This window comes from Temnothorax nylanderi, unplaced genomic scaffold (genome assembly GCF_030848795.1).
Source record: "Temnothorax nylanderi isolate EJ_2023f unplaced genomic scaffold, tnyl_v1.0 TNYL_tig0035_pilon, whole genome shotgun sequence".
NCBI classification, from domain to species: domain Eukaryota; kingdom Metazoa; phylum Arthropoda; class Insecta; order Hymenoptera; family Formicidae; genus Temnothorax; species Temnothorax nylanderi.
This window is the reverse complement of record NW_027249097.1, coordinates 1,102,643-1,120,795: the sequence shown is the minus strand read 5'-3', so window position 1 is coordinate 1,120,795 and position 18,153 is coordinate 1,102,643. Positions and strand designations below refer to the sequence as shown.

The 18,153-nt window shown below is 39.6% G+C and overlaps 3 protein-coding genes across 3 annotated transcripts; 2 read left to right on the top strand and 1 right to left on the bottom strand.

The window, feature by feature from the left end:
* Positions 1-383: 383 nt before the first annotated feature.
* On the top strand, positions 384-2,703 carry LOC139771062 (uncharacterized). The gene is made up of 3 exons (XM_071703533.1): positions 384-580; positions 1,172-1,360; positions 1,576-2,703. Exons 1-3 carry the CDS (start codon positions 530-532, stop codon positions 1,804-1,806), a joined length of 471 nt encoding a protein of 156 aa, XP_071559634.1. The 5' UTR covers positions 384-529; the 3' UTR covers positions 1,807-2,703.
* A 222-nt stretch (positions 2,704-2,925) lies between these two features.
* Positions 2,926-10,434, bottom strand: Sln (monocarboxylic acid transporter silnoon). The gene is made up of 9 exons (XM_071703517.1): positions 10,298-10,434; positions 9,617-9,751; positions 7,690-8,910; positions 6,798-7,063; positions 6,470-6,613; positions 6,026-6,327; positions 5,111-5,781; positions 4,511-4,731; positions 2,926-3,310 (listed from the first exon to the last, which is right to left on the bottom strand). Exons 3-9 carry the CDS (start codon positions 8,106-8,108, stop codon positions 3,132-3,134), a joined length of 2,202 nt encoding a protein of 733 aa, XP_071559618.1. The 5' UTR covers positions 8,109-8,910; positions 9,617-9,751; positions 10,298-10,434; the 3' UTR covers positions 2,926-3,131.
* A 956-nt stretch (positions 10,435-11,390) lies between these two features.
* Nmdar1 (NMDA receptor 1) lies at positions 11,391-17,942 on the top strand. Its single transcript, XM_071703515.1, has 16 exons — positions 11,391-11,567; positions 11,776-12,027; positions 12,319-12,513; positions 12,689-12,789; positions 12,999-13,172; positions 13,389-13,502; positions 13,630-13,792; positions 13,972-14,179; positions 14,543-14,677; positions 14,868-15,025; positions 15,117-15,351; positions 15,535-15,683; positions 15,794-15,951; positions 16,053-16,225; positions 16,488-16,741; positions 17,143-17,942. The coding sequence occupies exons 1-16, from the start codon at positions 11,391-11,393 to the stop codon at positions 17,383-17,385; spliced, it is 2,889 nt and encodes a 962-aa protein (XP_071559616.1). The 3' UTR covers positions 17,386-17,942.
* The last annotated feature ends 211 nt before the right edge of the window (positions 17,943-18,153 follow it).

Genomic DNA, 18,153 nt, shown 5'->3' with positions numbered 1-18,153 from the left:
GCTAGTGTGCCCCCCCACTAGGCCCCGAACCCCGAACTGCCCGTTCCCTGCCCGCGATCCGGGCCGAAGGCCGAGCGGAGTCACAGATTAATAGTGAAGCCTCTCTGGCGGAGTGGTCCCAGTCCCCCTTCCTCCACCCCCCGTCTCTCCTCGCTAAAACGGAACTAAATGATAATTACACTTGATGAGAATTGAACAATTAAAGTTAAAATTAATATTTTTGTCGTTCTCTGACATTTCGCCGCTAATTTAAATTTATATTTTGACATTTTATATATAAAAGAAAGGAAGGTTGATAAAAGCGATCGCTGCTTTACCGACCGTCAATGATTACCGACGGCGCGCCGCAATTATCGACGTGGAAGGCTTTGCAACAGCTTCGAGTTTATCTACGGGAGTTTTGACATCGCTGAAGCGGCGCTGAGTGCGCGCATCAAAAAGCCATAATTGCTTGTTTCTTTGTTACGATTGTCATGTTTACATTTCCTAATCGGAAGTAATATCGTTCGCGAACGGCTCGGCTCGAAATATGGCCAAGACTAAAACGATTAGCAAAGGATGCCCGAAATGCGAGCAGCAGGTATTCAGTTCCCATCGCGTGTTGTAAATTGTATATGTACTTTTTTAATATTTCACACACACAAACATATATTTACAATATGTCTCTCGTATAATTATAATGTGTCTCATTTTGTAATGTAACGTTCCACACCTGCCACGAGGCACTAGTTTCTATTTTTATTACTATTCATAAATACTATGTATCTTTATAATCTTTATATTTTATTCAATTTTCTCGTAAAATAAAATTTATTGCAATGTGCAAAGTATCGAAATGAGATGAGAAATAATTTTTTTTTTGCAGACAAATATGTTGCACGTACGCATTCTCTGCATTTTGATTTATTATAATTGAATAAGAAAAATGGCAGTTATCGAATTATTATTATATATATTCATGTTTATGATTTACTATTTTTTTTAACAATTTTATTAATAATACATTATTTTAATAATACATTATTTTAATAATACATTATTATATGAGAATCTTGTAAATTTTATATTATTTTATATTTATACTTGACATCAAATTAATTATATATAAATTGTGTACCAAGTTGAAAATATGGCGATTAACAAATTTGGTATGTTTCTCTTTTGCGATAAGGTACCCGTTGCCTGCAAAGCATGTCCCTGTGGACATTCTTTTTTCAACGCACGGCGCAACTCTATCAAAAGTCCACCCAGCCCTGACAGCGGGGTGATGAAGACTAGAAGAACAAATCGCGTTAAACGCGAGAAGCCAAATTATTACGACGCCTTGGAATATGACAAGCAGATGAAGAAAAGTGCCAAGGTAGAGAATAGAACCATTACCTTCCAACCTTTTTATAAACATACAGATTTATTAGATCCCAATCTTGTTTCAATTTTATTATTGCTACACGCAAAATATTAATATTTGCATAATTTTCTTAATATGTATACCAATATATTATATTTTTTGAAAGAATATTTGATATTCCTAATGCGTACATAGAGCTAACTATAAAAGCTATTCTGTTCTTTTAGATCAGACGGACCACAGACAATGCGAATGATATCGATTGTCGGCAGTTGAACAAAAAGAAGAAACGGAAAGGAAAGGGAAAGGGCAAGAGTGGCAGCAGCAGTGGCATGGGCGACGACGATGACGAAATGGACGGGATCAATGGATTATCTCCCGAGAAGCAGCTCACTTGTTCCCTCATATTACAGGAACTGAACAACAAGATGAGAGTGGTGGCTTGGAAACCTACGTGAAATCTGCGATAAATATAGATGCATGTATCCCTTTGACGATCTCAATGACCATTAGTCCGACGTGATTGCTTTATTACGCACGTTGGTGAGATGAAAATGAAATGAACTTACGCATTACGGTGCACCGCATACATTGATCCTATACATGATATTGAAAATTGAAGTTACCGAGTTTACATCGAGTTTCAGTCTCCGTACAGAGACAACTGCCATGAAAATCTCCGATCGATGTAATTTTTCATAGCACTCTTATGTGTTATTTTTTTTCCTTTTCATTGTGATTAAGACTTGTGATGTCATTTCGAAGCTTCTGCATACGGAATATGTAAACTTGCAATTGAATTGTGTGTCCTACTTGTACCATTTGTACTCCACACATTTAGCGCTGAATATAATCGTCAGATTCTCAGGATTGTTCTTAGAATTCTGACAGAGTGGTCGCGGATAACGCCGGATAATCATTGTATGAGACTTTTGCGATCGGACTGCCATATATATAGCGCTTTAACAAATAAAATCTTCCGAGATTACTCGTAGCAATCATTATATTTATACATATCTACACATACCTATTTAAAGATTAAGAAACAGAAATACGTAAAAGTTATAACTCAACGTGTAAATATTTAGGTTTAGTGTGAAAAGATTTATATATATATATATACATTGTAAAAAATTTATATTATAGATTATTTATCATCGTTTTTTAAATGTCGTGCATACCTATTCAAAACATCAATTTATTATACTTTTCTATGTAGTAGTCATCATCCTTTTAGTTATATATACGTATACGATGTTCATATTAAGAACATTGAATTAATAAAAAGTGATTTTGTATATAACTGTAATAATAATATGTAAAATGTAAATAATAAATATAGGAACCTTCTTGAAGATCGCTTATTTAATACATTTACTATTCGTGAGATATTTATGACTCATGAACATTTTTGTTTACACACTCATGAGGCATATGTACTTTAAATCTCTCGCTGAATAATATTTAAATTTATTTGAAAGAATACTTAACAGAACACGTTTAAGACATTGAAGTGCAATGAGAACTTGAAGAATAATTTGAGAATGATAAGGTGGGATAAATAGAGCGTGAATATGTCAATTTCTAATCTGTATTTATTTAATTAAATTTACCTGATAACGTGATATAAAAAGTGGCAGGGAGTCAATTTTGGAGATGTTCAATAAGCATCATGATGTTATCATTTTTTTTTTTTTTTTTTAGTGACAACTGTTACGATTTATTTATTTTCCTATTACACATTAAATCACTTTATAGTCAACGATCACATTTTCAAAATAATTTACCCTTTCACGGTAGTGTCATCCTGACGATTGTTATTCTCGGCGTTCACGGGCAGCTTTGTTGGTTTTGTTTGGTTCTCGTTGAAAACCAAAAGCAGAGGTAAACCCCCTATGACCATACATGTACCCATACACAAAAAACACACGGTGTAGCTTCCGGTTACATCGCGGAGATAGCCTGGAACAATTTATTATCGATATATTATTATACAGTCAGCATAATATAAGTGGTAATTAAAATCACAAGCATTAATCAGATATAGAATTAATTATATGTATTAGAGAAAATCGCATGAAGATAAACAAATACGTCAATTTAAATAAATATATGTCAATGTGTATAGAATTCAATTACACATTTCAAGTGACGGGATATAAACATTTTAATTAATTTGTGCAATCCGTTTTTCGTAGCAAAATGTGAAATTGTAATTTATCTTCGTCTTTACTTCGCAAAACTTAATTTAAAGTACGTTTCAAATTAAACAAGGAATATTTCGCTATTTATCTACCCATGTAGTTCAGCTTGCGCGAAAATGTTATCTTTAACATATTTAAATGTTATTCTTAACATATTATACACGATAAATGATTCGTTATAACTCGAATGCTATCGGTGACCTGACATTTTCTTCAAAGAAAAATCGATTCCAAATTAGTAATGGCTGCAGTGTTTTATCTATTTTAAAATTATCCGAGCAATCAATATAACTACATCGCACAAGTTTATTAAGATAAAAAAAATACATTAAGATAGAATTACATATAACGTAGTTTAAATAAAAATCTAAAGACATAATTCGAGAAAGTGCAAGCGATAATCCTCAAAGACAATACTCTCGAAATAATTTAAAAAGAAAAAACAGTCATTTACAGTATTTACACATACATGTTGATTCACAAGAGCATAAAGACAAAATGTATAAAATTCACAAAAAATTATAATTAGACACAAAATCCCGTTCGATGACCAAGAATGTCAACATTTATTTACCCTATGTTATACACACACGTCGATCGCTACTTATTTATTGCAAAAAAGCCACCCTATAGTAGTGGTTGTGAAACACATGTATATATGTGTGCGCGTGCAGCCTTTATATTTTTATCTCCGCACTCTTGGACGTAATTATTAACGCGAATAATTAACGCAATACGTGACTCAATATTTTCTCTGCAGTCTCCGAAGTAACGCGAGAGAGTTGCACGTGTACTTTTCCACGGTTGCGTACACAGGACAGTCGATGAATTCAAATTAAATGGAAGAGAAGAGAGAATTCGCTCGACGAAATTAAAGAGCATACTGCTGCCTTTGAAAAATGATTGCAGTGCAGCCTGTGCAGCGACGTACAGTTTCCGGGGCGGAAGAGCGACGTACCTGCGAGGGGCGGAATCGAGATCGCCCCGAAGCTCTGGAACATCCTCACGAGACCGTAGCTGGACGATATTTTGTCGGTGCCGTATTGATCGGCGAGCAGGACGGGAACTAGGAGAAACCAACAGCCTAGGCACAACCCGTACATGCCGACGGAACACGCCAGCACGTAAAAGGAGTGAGCCATCGGGATCGCCAAGACTGCCACACCAGCACCTACCACGCTGCTCGATGACAAAAAAAAAGAGAGACCACTCAGTTAAGTAATTCAATGACCATGCTCTCGTTTCGTCGCCTCTAACGTAAAAGAATCCATCTGAAGATATTTAAAACGGATCGGAATAATTAATTTTTCGTTCATTAAATATTCAGACGGAAAAGTGACTATGATGGTATATCCCAGAATATATTTCTCAGGATCCCAAAATATTCTCCTAAACGCGGTTTTTAATCTCGGAACGAGTGAAGCAAATAGAAACGATCCATAAATATTTCTTCCGGAGTCGATATTCATAATTTATCAGGATGAGATATAACGAGTTTTATTTAAAGCATAATTAATTGTGTTTATCTCCAATTAGCGTGATATCTTACGACGCTCACCTGCCGATATACCCTTTTCGCCGATCGAACAGCTTGAGATCCGAGAGCCAACCGAGGCCGAGCCGGCCGCACAAATCGAGAACGGCGGAGATGGCCACCAGGTAGCCGGCCTCCGATTTGCTGTAGCCGGCGGCGTGGACGTATGCCGGCAGGTAGTACAACATGTACGGGCTGCCGGTGGACATCAGACTGACGGAGAAGCACATCATGATGAACTGCGGATTCTTCAGCAGCGACAGGTCGATATAGCGCGTCAGTCTTTGCATGAACGTAATCTTAGAGTCCGTCGATCCTGTGATGCTGCGAGATGCCAAGGACGACATCCTGTTCGGCGGCGATGGCGGCGGCTGTTGCTGCTGCTGTTCCGGCGGGCCCATCGCCGTCGCGGACGACTTTAGTGACCTGAGCGACGATCTGGCGGCCTTGTACACGCATGTCGAGTCCGTCGACAGGTCCTCCACGCTGTGCAGGATACTGGAGCTGCGGATCTTGGAAATGGGCTTCATACGGAGACCTTCCCCCATCACATCCTTCTCCTCGTCGCTGTCGGTCAGCTCGACCGCTACCACGCCGCTGTTCTGGTGGAACAGCTCGTTCAGCATGTTGTGCCGGGCAGTCGGATCGTTGGCGAACAGTAATTCCAATTTTTGTTGCTTCGACTTCTCCTGATCCTGTGAGCCGATGAGTTATAAATTGCCATTAATTTGTTACAATCGGTATCCCTCTGATTACCTACTCATTACCATGAGTAAATCTACGTGAACCGAATGAGAAAACTAGGATGTTTGCAATCTTTTATAAAGAAAATATATCATTATATACGTTATAAACAATCTACATATACATAATAATAAATATTAATGCGGAGTAGATGTATAACATACGAGTATATATCAGTCGAGAACCCGATTGTACCTGCTCTTTCAGTTCCTTTTCAAACTTCTCCACCGAGACCGAGTCTTCCTCAGGGGCATAATTTTCATCCAATGGTCGGTACAGTGTCGCACTGACGCATACGTGCAGCATGCAACCGCCTAATAGCAATACCGTGCCGTGAAAGCCGAAGTCCCTCACCAGAAATTCGATCAGAAGCGGGAATACGAAGCTACCCGCGGCAGTGCCGGACACGCAGATCCCGTTCGCCAGGGCGCGATGCTTGTCGAAGTATTGCGACACCAGGATTATACCCGGCGTCGTCGACAAGCCACCGCCGATACCTGCAAGGACGCGCCCTTCATTTTGGTCTCTCAACGAAATACGACATTTGAATTACTCGACGATGTAAAACACGTAACGTGAGATGAAGGATTGACTGAGGGAGGAGTGTGGCAATAGGATATTGAAATTCAAAATGCAAACCTGTCAGCACTCCAAATGTAAAAAAGAGGTGTAACAATCGCGTGGCGAAGTAACTAGTTGTAAGTCCTAGGGCGCAAAAAAGTCCTCCCACGAAAACCACCGCTCGACAGCTGTACTTCTGGCAGAGCATACTCGTCACCGGAGCTGCGAAACGAAATATCGATTTAGCACGCCTCGATTATATGTTATATTTGACGCGAACAAACAATAAGGTCAGCTGACTACGGATTATAAGGCATCAATGACTTTCGCTCGTTCCGAGCTCTTTCCGAGAAACGGAGATCGCGAAGACGCGCAGGCACCTACAATGACGAGGACGACGACTCACCAAGCGCTAGACATAGGCACGTCAGAATCGCTGGTATCCAGGACGCGACCGAGGCGGATGAGTCCTTGAAGGTCTCCATGACCTCGACGTAGAGCACGCCGTAGGACTTGACCAGCCCGGCCACCCAGAACTGCACGAAGAAGGCGCCGAACACCACGACCCAGCCGTACCCGCCGTCCAGCGGGACGTACGTGGTGTTCCGGGGTTTCCTGGTCTCGTTCCTCTGCCGGGACTTTCTCCTCTTCGGGGCCGTATACCTAGCGGATCTGGATCAGGACCGAAGCCGTTATTCGAGCGAATAATCACTCGCAAATTACGAAAATGCGGAAATGCTACCCACGACTACTCTATGTAATAAATATTTCAGCAAAATTCGACGGTTTCAATTTCTTTTTAATCTTGACATTTGGAAATTGGTACTGGGGAATGTTCAAAAAAAGATTATAATAACCGTTCTTGTTTGCAAAACAGGAACAATCTGTAGTACAAGTTTCACACGTGGGGAAGAAAAAAATATAAAATATAATAAATATAAAAATATAAACATAAGAAAAATGGGGATATTAGCACATAAAATTTAACGTGCGCGAACTAAAGTTAAACGTACGTTTTCGCGATTATTGACATGTTGATATTTCCTAAAGAATATAACATTTATGTATCTATTAAATTTAAATTACTACATTTTGTCAACTACACGTGTTTGATTCGTTTCCTCAGAAACGGGAACGACACGTTTCGCATGCGACAATACCGCGATAAGCAGCGCGACGAACAAAGGGGGATGAAACACGTGCGGATTGTCGGGATGCAAGCAAGCACGCACAGAATCGGTCTTCCCGATACCTGGTCAATATATACCACCCCGACAATATTCACTCCGACCACCGACCTGAGCTCCCTGGATTTGGCGATGAGCGGCCGGGCAGTGAGGCTGGATATCGTCAGCAGGTTGTCGTTGTCCTCGTCCTCGGCAACGGTGCCCTCGGGGCTCTGCAGGTGCGGCGGCACGATCGGCGTCGAGGTCGCCGTCCCCTGGACCGCCAGGGACGCCGGCCGCTTCGGCGACGGCGCCCCGGCGATGCTGCTCAGGTCGAACACCGGCGCCGAGTGGATGGAGAACAGCGAGCCCAGCTGCGTCGCCGGCTGATCATTCATATTCTCGTCGATGATATTGCTGCCGGTGACAGCCATCTCCTGGGACGCCGCCGTAGGGACGCCGCCGACGCCGACGCCGCCGACGTCGACGTCCGCCAGCAGGCTCGACGCCCTACACGCGTCCTGAAAGCTCCATTCCCGTGGTAGCGACATGTTTCCTCGGCGGCTTCCTCGGCGGAACCGGGGGGACCGTAATACATTGGATTGTGTTGCTTGGTTGGTCGCGCGTGGTTTATTCGATCTGGTCTCTCTCTGGTCTCTCTCTGGTCTCGTCCGGCGGCTCCTCGAGCTCTTTCCTCGCTCTCGATCGTCACCGCCTGGCGCGCTCACCCTCCTCGCCTGCTTCTCCACTAGTTGGAGAACGGAATTTGTCTACCTGGACGCGGATGTCTATCTGTTATCGTAGGGGCGCTGTTATCACGCAACCCTCGTTATCCTTTTTTCCTTTTGTTTGTACCCCTCAGCCCCTCGGCAGAAGGGCTTCGGTGCAGCTTGATTTGATCTTCAAAGACGAGCTCGCCGAACTGGAAACTCGGCAGATAAAACTGTCAATGGTCGACGGTCAGCGTCTTTTGTCTGGCTGCCAAAGCACTTCTCCCGACTTTCTAATGTAGACTGAGACCCTCTCGAGGAACACGAGTGGGGTGCGCACGCAGACTGGTGGAGGGTTGCTACTAACTGGAAATTTACAGTGGGATCGATACGTCGGTGACGCTGACGCGCAAAGGCATCTTCGCGAAAATCACCCGCGACCCACGTGCGAATGGACTGACAGGGGAAAAACCACCGCGTGTGACGGCCGCGAGACAAGAGCCATCATTTTTGAACGAACGAAACTGGGTTACATGAATATGGAACTGCATGAAGTCTTCTGGCAAAAAAGAGTCGCTACATTTGAAGCACTTTTTGTATAGAACGTTATAACAGCCAAAATGTTGGATGGGACTTGATTATTCTGAAAAAATAAAACCCATTTAAATACATAAAATTTACACTATATGTTTGAATCTACGCAAATAAATGAGAAGTTTTTTAACGAGAGAAAGAAAAATCGAATCACTACGCTTGAAATAATTTGCGTATAAAGTTTTGACTTTTCGAATATCTGATCGCATTGAGAAAATCGAAATTGCTTTGATTTTCAAAATTAATTCTACATTTATATCTCTACGTCTAGAAATATACATTTATATTTCCATCAAAAATTCTAAACTTTATGATAAAAGAGGAAAAAAATTTCTATCCTTGAGACCTTGTACAGGAAATGTTAATAACCGGATAAATCATAATTATTTTGAGAAAAAAAATATTCTAATGAGCAAAAAGAATTGTTGAGAATTTTAAGAATTCGTATCGCTTTAACGTTCTCATTTTAATGTTCTATTATCAGGAGATATCTGTTTGCGTAGGACTGTTTGGAATTGGAATTTTTAAATGCATGACGTTCCGTAACGTGGTCGAATAAATAAACCTATATTTCACAGAGATACAATAAGTATATTTCATCGAGTTATTCGTAGAGATATAATGAGTACTTTGTCGAATCGAAAATCGCAGTTGTCAATTCAACTATATTAATAATCGTAAAATTTACATACTGCCGTATCATTTGTTATTTCAATCGCCTTTCCTCGACTTAAAGTAAATTGCTAATCACTCACAAAACGTTGTTTGTCCAAAATCTCATTAGAAAGCGCATCGCATTGCGGTTTAAGCTGATTGTCTCCCAGACGTCGGCCTTCGCTTGTCATTACGTCATCTAGCGTGCACTGTTCACCCTCAATTGCTGTAATTACCTGGTAACAGTAATTGTGGGAGAAGTTTGCGCAGGTTTAATCGTTTTCGCAAATTGCTGCATCCAGATATAATTTAATTATGCACGTGAATACAATTAAAAGAAAACGATTGTTTTCTATTATTTCATCTAGTATTATTCAATATTGCTTGGTAATTTCCGAAAAAGGATCAATTTATCTCATTAAATTATCTTCCTAGGTAGGAGAATAACGCCTAAAGACGTCTTAATGACGTCTATAGACGTCATTAAGACGTTATTAAGACGTCATTTGACGTATTCTCCTACCAGGGTTCCGTCGATATAAAAAAGGCTTGTAAGATAAACTTTGTACAGTATACATAGGAAGCTTTCACGGGAGTAGTAACGATGAAAGCAACAACAATAATAATAAAATAATAATATTAAATGTTGAGGAATATTGTCGCAGCTACTGTTTCGATTGGCATCGTTTGAATTTGGCGATTTCGCGATCGAACCTCGTGGCGGGGGGTGACTTCTACGCGCAGCATCCGACTGGATCAATGACAAATCTCCGACTACATACCCCTGCGCGCCCTCGCGCTCTATCTCGAGGCTCGGCATTAGCGCTTGGGCTGTTCCAAAGTGCGCTTCCCTCGGGCGTGGACCGGTTTTGATATGTAATAAATAGCAGTAGATTCTGAGTGGATCCTTGGAGATCCGTCTCGCTCCAGATCCAATCGGACGAGATATCTAAAATAGGGTGCATATATTAAAGCGTCAGAAATTATACTGTGAGTAAGCTGTTTAAGTTTCCTTTTAAGATACGCGAACGACGACTAAAACCCAGTGCAATTTTCGATAACAACAGCGATTATTATTTCTAAATATGTGTGTTTGTACAATGCAAGGAAATAAGTTAAATTATACTAAAACACATAAACCTTGAACATAAATAAGTATCGAGGATGAGCAAAACGTGTAGAAAAGTACGAGTTGAAATAATATTTTGTTTGACGTTACAATAATACGAGGAACTTTCATCGCGAAAATGGGCGGAGGCTGTTTATTCTAGGAAAGGATGCAAACTCGTTAATGACCCAGTTATTCTTTTGATATAATAAACAAGAAGAGACAAGATATATCTCATATAAGAGACAAGAAAAATATAATTTATAGTTGGTATAATAGTCTCTCCATAAGCTTATTTTAAAAAATGGAATCTGGCGTCTAATATCGAAAAATATCTAAGATCATAAATTGTAATAAAATATATTAATTTATTATATTTGAAGAATAAAAACCAATTTTTAAACATTTTATAATTTAGACAAGTTATATTAAAATATCAAACACTACTAATATTAATTTCTTTAAATTAAACTAAAAAAATATATTTAAAAAATCTAAAATCATTGATAGTTTACTAATCAATTGTTTTTTTGTTTAATTATTAATAATATTATAATCTTAATTCTAGCAAAGAAAATTAAGTAATAATACAAATAATATAATTAATAATTAAATAATACGAATTAATCTTTTGTTAAAATTATTTATAAGTGCATTAGATATTAAGTTGAAAGTATATTCTCACCTCAAACGAAATTCCAATATCAATCGTCAAAAAATTAGTAACTCGTTGACTTATCGTGAGGATTTGTTTACAGGGCTACACAATGAAGAAATTACGGGTGAAGACTATACTGTCACTCATCTTCATTATCTTGCACAATGCTCCGCGTTTAGGACTCGTACTCGCCAGGACTATGAACCATAACAATCCAAGATACTTCAAGATCGGCGGCGTTCTCTCCAATGTTGACAGCAAAGAGCACTTCGAGAAAACGATTGACGTAAGATTAATAATGAGATTAATAAAATTAATAATTTTATAATATTATATAAAACTTAGGATATTTATAAAACTCTCTCTCTTGTATTACAATAATAATTGTTAAATTTATCTCTAAAAAGAGTTATGTGCATTATAATATACTTGTACATTATATCTATATTCTCTACACGTATATATATAAATACATATATATACCTCGATTTCAGCATCTCAATTTCGATAACCAATACGTCAATAAAGGGGTAACATACAAGCATACGGTAATCGAGATGGACTCCAACCCTATAAGAACCGCATTGAGCGTCTGCAAATCTTTGATAGCCGAACAGGTGTACGCGGTGGTGGTGTCGCATCCGCTTACAGGCGACTTGTCACCGGCAGCGGTTTCCTACACGAGCGGATTTTATCACATACCCGTGATCGGTATATCGTCCAGGGACTCCGCCTTCTCGGACAAAGTATGCAGGATAACAAATAAAATTTAATTTAATAATCGACATGGAAATTAAGGCAAATTAATATAGAATCGATGCAAAAAAAATCTGAAAAAGAACAGCATTCTTTGCGCAAAAGTAAACCAAAGATTTTTTTTTCGTTTAAGTTTCATACAAGCTTGCAATGTTTTTGAAAAAATTAATTTAAAAAATTGGAAAATTAATGTATTGCGTATATTTTATATTATCCAAATGAAAAGCGATTGGTTCCACACTGTGTTCAATCGCAGTAACTAAATGATAATGTCTTTCCAGAACATCCATGTTTCATTTTTGCGCACTGTACCGCCGTACTCTCATCAAGCGGATGTCTGGGTGGAACTGCTGAAGCACTTCAACTACATGAAGATTATCTTCATCCATAGTTCCGACACGGACGGCCGCGCGCTCCTCGGACGTTTCCAGACGACATCGCAGAATTTGGAGGATGACGTAGAGATCAAAGTGCACGTACGTTGCATATTAGTTTGTACGTGTTATTAATTCGTCATGTTAATTTTACGAAATACTTTAGCCATTAGCTACCCTAATTAGAGATTTATAGACTTACATTTTACCAGTAGCTGTGTAATTTCCTCAATAGTTATAGAGAGACGAATTTCCTGTTACTAGATCACTGTTTCAGGTCGAATCAGTCATCGAGTTCGAACCGGGATTGCACAACTTCGAGGAGCAATTGAGGGAGATGAAAAGCGCACAGGCGAGAGTCTGCCTCATGTACGCCTCGTAAGTATCGTAACTTGACATTTACAAAATCTCGTAAAAATGGGAAATGTCGAAGAGTAAAATTCTAAAATATGAGAAACAAAACGATCTGTAACCACACGACGTTAACAGTAACATCGTCTTACAACTGTTAAATTTCTGATCATTTAACATCGATCTTGTACGCGAACCTCGGTTGCGGTGATACTTAAATGAACTTCTCTGAACAGGAAGAAGGACGCGGAAGTGATCTTCAACGACGCCGCCAATCTGAACATGACCGGCGCCGGATACGTGTGGATCGTCACCGAGCAGGCGTTGGACGCGCCGAACGCGCCGGACGGCTTGCTGGGGTTGAAGCTGATCAACGCTACCCAGGAGAAAGCACATATAAGCGACAGCCTGTTAGTATATCTACTGTCCGACTCGGTTCGGATCGCGTTGCACATCTACCTTCAGTTTCCCTGGAATCGATTTTTTTGTTCTAAGCTTATTTTAGATATCATACATCTCTCTCTCGTATAATTAAAGATAAGGATTTCTTACCTCAAAGAAATTTCTAATGGCTCATTAAAGACATAAAGACTTGTCCTGCATTTGTTTCTCTACGTGTTGTTTAGATACGTCCTCGTGTCCGCGTTGCGAACGATGAATCAGACAGAGAGGATCACCGAGGCGCCGAAGGACTGCAGCGATTCCGGCTCCATATGGGAAACTGGCAAGACTCTTTTCCAGTAAGATCGCATTATTGTTTCTCACGCCTAATTCTCTGAGGAATTTGAAACTTTTTCTTCCCACAAATCTCTGGTAACAATTGAGATTCCATCGCGTCCCCCTTATTCTCTATTACTGTCTCTTTAGGTATATTCGCAAGCAAGTATTACCGCATGGTTCGACGGGTCAAGTGGCGTTCGACGATAACGGGGACCGCATATTCGCCGAGTATGACATAATCAACATCCAGTACACAGGTCCAGACAATAACAAGACGCAGGTGTCCGTTGGGCAGTACTTTTATCCCACTGTAAGTAGACAATTCGGAGTGAGCGAAAAGATCAGTGAATACAGGCAGTATTTATAATTAGATAGACACTTATTTATGTAATGATCGCAGCTGATTGCATCTTGCGTAAAATATCACGTCTTGGGTCAAGAACTACAGAACAACCTTTTCGAATGTAATGTTTCTTTGTTGGTGGGTAGAACGGCACCAAGATGAAGCTGCGAGTCAACGAGTCCAACATCATATGGCCGGGTCGTTTGAAGATCAAACCCGAGGGTTTCATGATACCCACGCATCTGAAAGTACTGACGATCGAGGAAAAGCCGTTCGTTTACGTTCGCGAATTGCCCGACAATGAGAAGTGTCTACCTGAGGAGATCGCTTGTCCGCACTTCAACATGACGGACGGTGCGTTATTACTCTTCTACTAATCAACAGGACAGCAAGAACTTGATTTTAATCAAACTCTTGATTAACTTACTAAATAATACCTGTGCTAGTTTATTAGCTTGGATAGAACTATTAATTTCCAAACATATGGAAAGCGAATTAAAAATTATGCTGCAAGCCGATCGAATTAATCACCAGTTAACTTAATCAAAATTTAATCCAAGTCTTCTCGAAAATTAGTTGCGATAATAAACATTGCACCAGCTCAAACTAGTCTTCAATGTTCCCGCTGAGAAAAAATTAACCAGATCAACAATTTTCGAAAAATTATACTACCTGGGAAATATAATAGAATGTAATTCACTTTTTTCTTTTCAACAGATAAGCAAATGTTTTGTTGCAAAGGATACTGCGTGGATTTATTAAAAGAGCTGGCAAAAATGATTAACTTCACATACAGTTTAGCCCTGTCGCCAGACGGTCAGTTTGGCAGCTACGTGATCAAAAACACCTCGGGTAAGTGATTGAATTATAGAATTATATATAAATATAAATGTATTAAATTTTTAAAGAAAACATAGAATATATATAGATCTATCTATTTAGTTTCCAAATTAATTCTTAGACAACGGAAAATTAATGATTTAAATCTCTACCTTGTGTTTTTTCTTGTTTCTTCCTCGCGTTTCGACATATGTATCAAAAGTCGGAGGAAAAAAAGAATGGACGGGCCTTATTGGCGAGATAGTCAACGAACGGGCTGACATGATCGTCGCGCCATTAACGATCAATCCCGAGCGTGCCGAGTTCATCGAATTCAGCAAACCGTTCAAATATCAGGGCATCACTATCCTTGAGAAGAAGGTAAGTGTCTCCTCTTAATTTTGTACAAAATAAAAATGTCGCGTATATTTCATGCAAAAATAAATAAAGAAATATATTTTTCTGAGTTCAGCCTTCGAGATCATCCACTCTGGTCTCCTTCTTACAACCGTTCAGCAACACCCTTTGGATCCTCGTGATGGTATCGGTGCACGTAGTCGCGCTGGTTTTGTACCTGCTCGATCGATTTTCACCCTTCGGCAGATTCAAACTGGCCAACACTGACGGCACCGAGGAAGACGCCCTCAATCTATCCAGTGCTATCTGGTTCGCTTGGGGTGTATTATTAAACAGCGGTATAGGAGAGGGTAAGGTATCTTTCTTTCATCCCATTTTCGTTCATTTAATCGGGCGTCTCACTTGGAGGGAGAAACGCTAGAAAGGAAAAAGATAATTCAAAATTTAAAGTCCGTGCCGAAGAGTATCTTTAAACTGGCTCTTGTATTAGACCTAGATCATTTTTCACATTACCATTTAATTAAATTTTGTAGGTACCCCACGGAGTTTCTCCGCGCGCGTGCTGGGAATGGTCTGGGCCGGATTCGCTATGATCATCGTCGCATCGTACACTGCCAACTTGGCGGCGTTCCTCGTTTTGGAACGACCAAAAACTAAGCTCACCGGCATCAACGATGCTCGAGTAAGAACCAAGATTAACTGTTTTTTTTACTTGTCGAAAAATATACCGGGAATAAGATGAATGTATCTGATGTGCATTCTCTGATATGAATACCTGCGATGTATGTAAAGCTCAGGAACACGATGGAGAATTTGACGTGCGCGACGGTGAAGGGATCCGCCGTGGACATGTATTTCAGACGCCAGGTAGAATTGTCCAATATGTACCGTACAATGGAGGCGAATAACTATGACACTGCCGAAGACGCGATTCGCGACATTAAAATTGGGTAAGCGGTAGACGCTTCGGTTTTTCAGATCGTTAATCCTCCGCTTAAGCTGAAAACCTTCAATGCGTATTACATGATCATGGTGATTTTTTTCTCTCCAGGAAATTAATGGCGTTCATCTGGGATAGCTCGCGATTGGAATTCGAAGCGGCTCAAGATTGCGAATTGGTGACGGCTGGCGAATTGTTCGGCCGCTCGGGTTACGGAATCGGTTTGCAAAAAGGATCTCCTTGGGCGGACGCTGTGACATTGGCGATCTTAGACTTCCACGAAAGTGAGCGCAACAATTTTCGACGCAAAGCACTTCACGCTCGCGCGTTGCCATATTTTTCTGTACAGCAAGATTTGTTATTTCCGCTAATCATGATTCTTGTTATGCAATCATGATGTGGTAATCTGAAACGTTAAATATTAAATAATATTGAATGATATGGAGACATATATCAAATTTAATTTTATGTTAAGTTTAATTTAATAATATTATATAATTTGCATAATAAAAATAAATATTAATCGCTAGCAATCACTTTTTACAGGTGGTTTCATGGAAAGCCTCGACAATCTTTGGATCTTGCACGGTAACGTGCAACAATGCGAACAGTTTGAAAAAATGCCGAACACCCTCGGTCTAGAGAACATGGCAGGGGTGTTTATCGTCGTCGGCGTCGGCATCGGCGGCGGAGTCGCTCTAATTATAATCGAAATGGCATACAAGAAGCACCAAATACGTAAGCAGAGGAAGATGGAACTGGCAAGACACGCGGCCGACAAGTGGCGAGGGATGATCGAGGTAATTTAATTTAATCAACTTAAAGAAGTCGACAGGGTCGACTTAATCAAATTACGTCAAATTAATCGAAGTAATTAAGTTATTCCGATCGATTGGACGCATTGTTCTAGCTTCTCGAAATTATTTATTAAGAAATTTCTTAAAGTTATCCGTCAAGAACTTGTCAAAATCTACTTTTAAGATACTTAATCCCATCTTCGTGATCTTAGCACTCATATATATATATCTATTTCTACCAATACAGATTAACTTTAATCATTTTCTAATTTTTAGAACTAGGAAAAGATAAGAAATAAGTTAAACCAAGACTAAAATTAATCTACATTAGTAGAAATGGATATTAATTGTAGACCACAACGTATTTCGTAAACTTTTAAATATTCATATTGTTTCGTGAACAGAAGCGGAAAACTTTGCGGGCGTCGATAGTCACGCAGCGAAGGATCCAGAGCAACGGCCTGAACGATCCCGCGACGGTGAGCCTGGCGGTCGACACGGTCGCCAGGTCGAACGTGGGCTCGCGCAGCCCGGGTCGCGCCTGGCCCGGTGACAGCGATCTGAGACAACGGCCGATCTCACGCTCCGACGACATCCGATTGTCGCCCGCCGCCTACACTGCCGACGTGTCGCATCTCATAGTCTAATCTTACGTTGATTTGTAGTTTTTTACCGAATAAGAAGCGTCGTCGCCGAACGTTCCTAGTAGACCGATTACACCATGGGATGAAACTCATCCTAATATCTTCCTCGCATAGCGGAATACGATCGCAGGGTGATCCGTATATAATCGGCGAATAGCTGTGGGATATATTTGAGATGATTAATTGTTCGCTTGTTAGATGTTTATAGAAAATTGTGATGGACTATACCTTAAAGATATCTCTGATATTTATTGAATCGTTGCAGATGTTATTTGTTTTATATGTAAATGATTTTGAGATGATTTAATTTTTCGAGAAAATAAATTGTATGTAATTGAAAGATTCAATAATGTTTAATAATGTTAGTCATATTCATGTAAATATGTTAAAATGTAGGAAAGTTTTTTAAAATAGACCATTAATTTACTTTATTTGTTACAACGAGAAAGAAACATTGTGCTTGTATACACGTATATGTATGTATATTTATTATAGATATATCATGGATGTTTTGTCGATTGTGGAGATATATTATGTTAAAATATGACCAATTTGTTTCACATAGGACTATCCTTTTAGACTTAAATCTATTAAGATTTTCCGGCATAAAATTATTAAATCACTTTATCAATATGGTATAAATTCTTCGAAAACAGGAATTGAAATTATTCTTAGCTTATTTGGCATGAGAGAACTTAAATATCCAAGTGAATGAAGTAGAGAATGAATACCAGTTAGTCTTCAGGAGTATTCAACTAGCCAGTGACAGAT

Bases quoted from the DNA above. Each gene is read 5' to 3' on its own strand.
- Nmdar1 (XM_071703515.1), top strand. From the start codon at position 11,391: ATGAAGAAATTACGGGTGAAGACTATACTGTCACTCATCTTCATTATC. The intron at 13,793-13,971 runs GTAAGTAGACAA...GTTGGTGGGTAG, and splicing joins GGCAGTACTTTTATCCCACT to AACGGCACCAAGATGAAGCT. The intron at 16,742-17,142 runs GTAATTTAATTT...TTTCGTGAACAG, and splicing joins AGTGGCGAGGGATGATCGAG to AAGCGGAAAACTTTGCGGGC.
- Sln (XM_071703517.1), bottom strand. From the start codon at position 8,108: ATGTCGCTACCACGGGAATGGAGCTTTCAGGACGCGTGTAGGGCGTCG. The intron at 7,064-7,689 runs GTCGGTGGTCGG...GTCCTGATCCAG, and splicing joins GCCAAATCCAGGGAGCTCAG to ATCCGCTAGGTATACGGCCC. The intron at 4,732-5,110 runs GTGAGCGTCGTA...GTCATCGAGCAG, and splicing joins CGAAAAGGGTATATCGGCAG to CGTGGTAGGTGCTGGTGTGG.
- LOC139771062 (XM_071703533.1), top strand. From the start codon at position 530: ATGGCCAAGACTAAAACGATTAGCAAAGGATGCCCGAAATGCGAGCAG. The intron at 581-1,171 runs GTATTCAGTTCC...TTTTGCGATAAG, and splicing joins GCCCGAAATGCGAGCAGCAG to GTACCCGTTGCCTGCAAAGC. The intron at 1,361-1,575 runs GTAGAGAATAGA...CTGTTCTTTTAG, and splicing joins AGATGAAGAAAAGTGCCAAG to ATCAGACGGACCACAGACAA.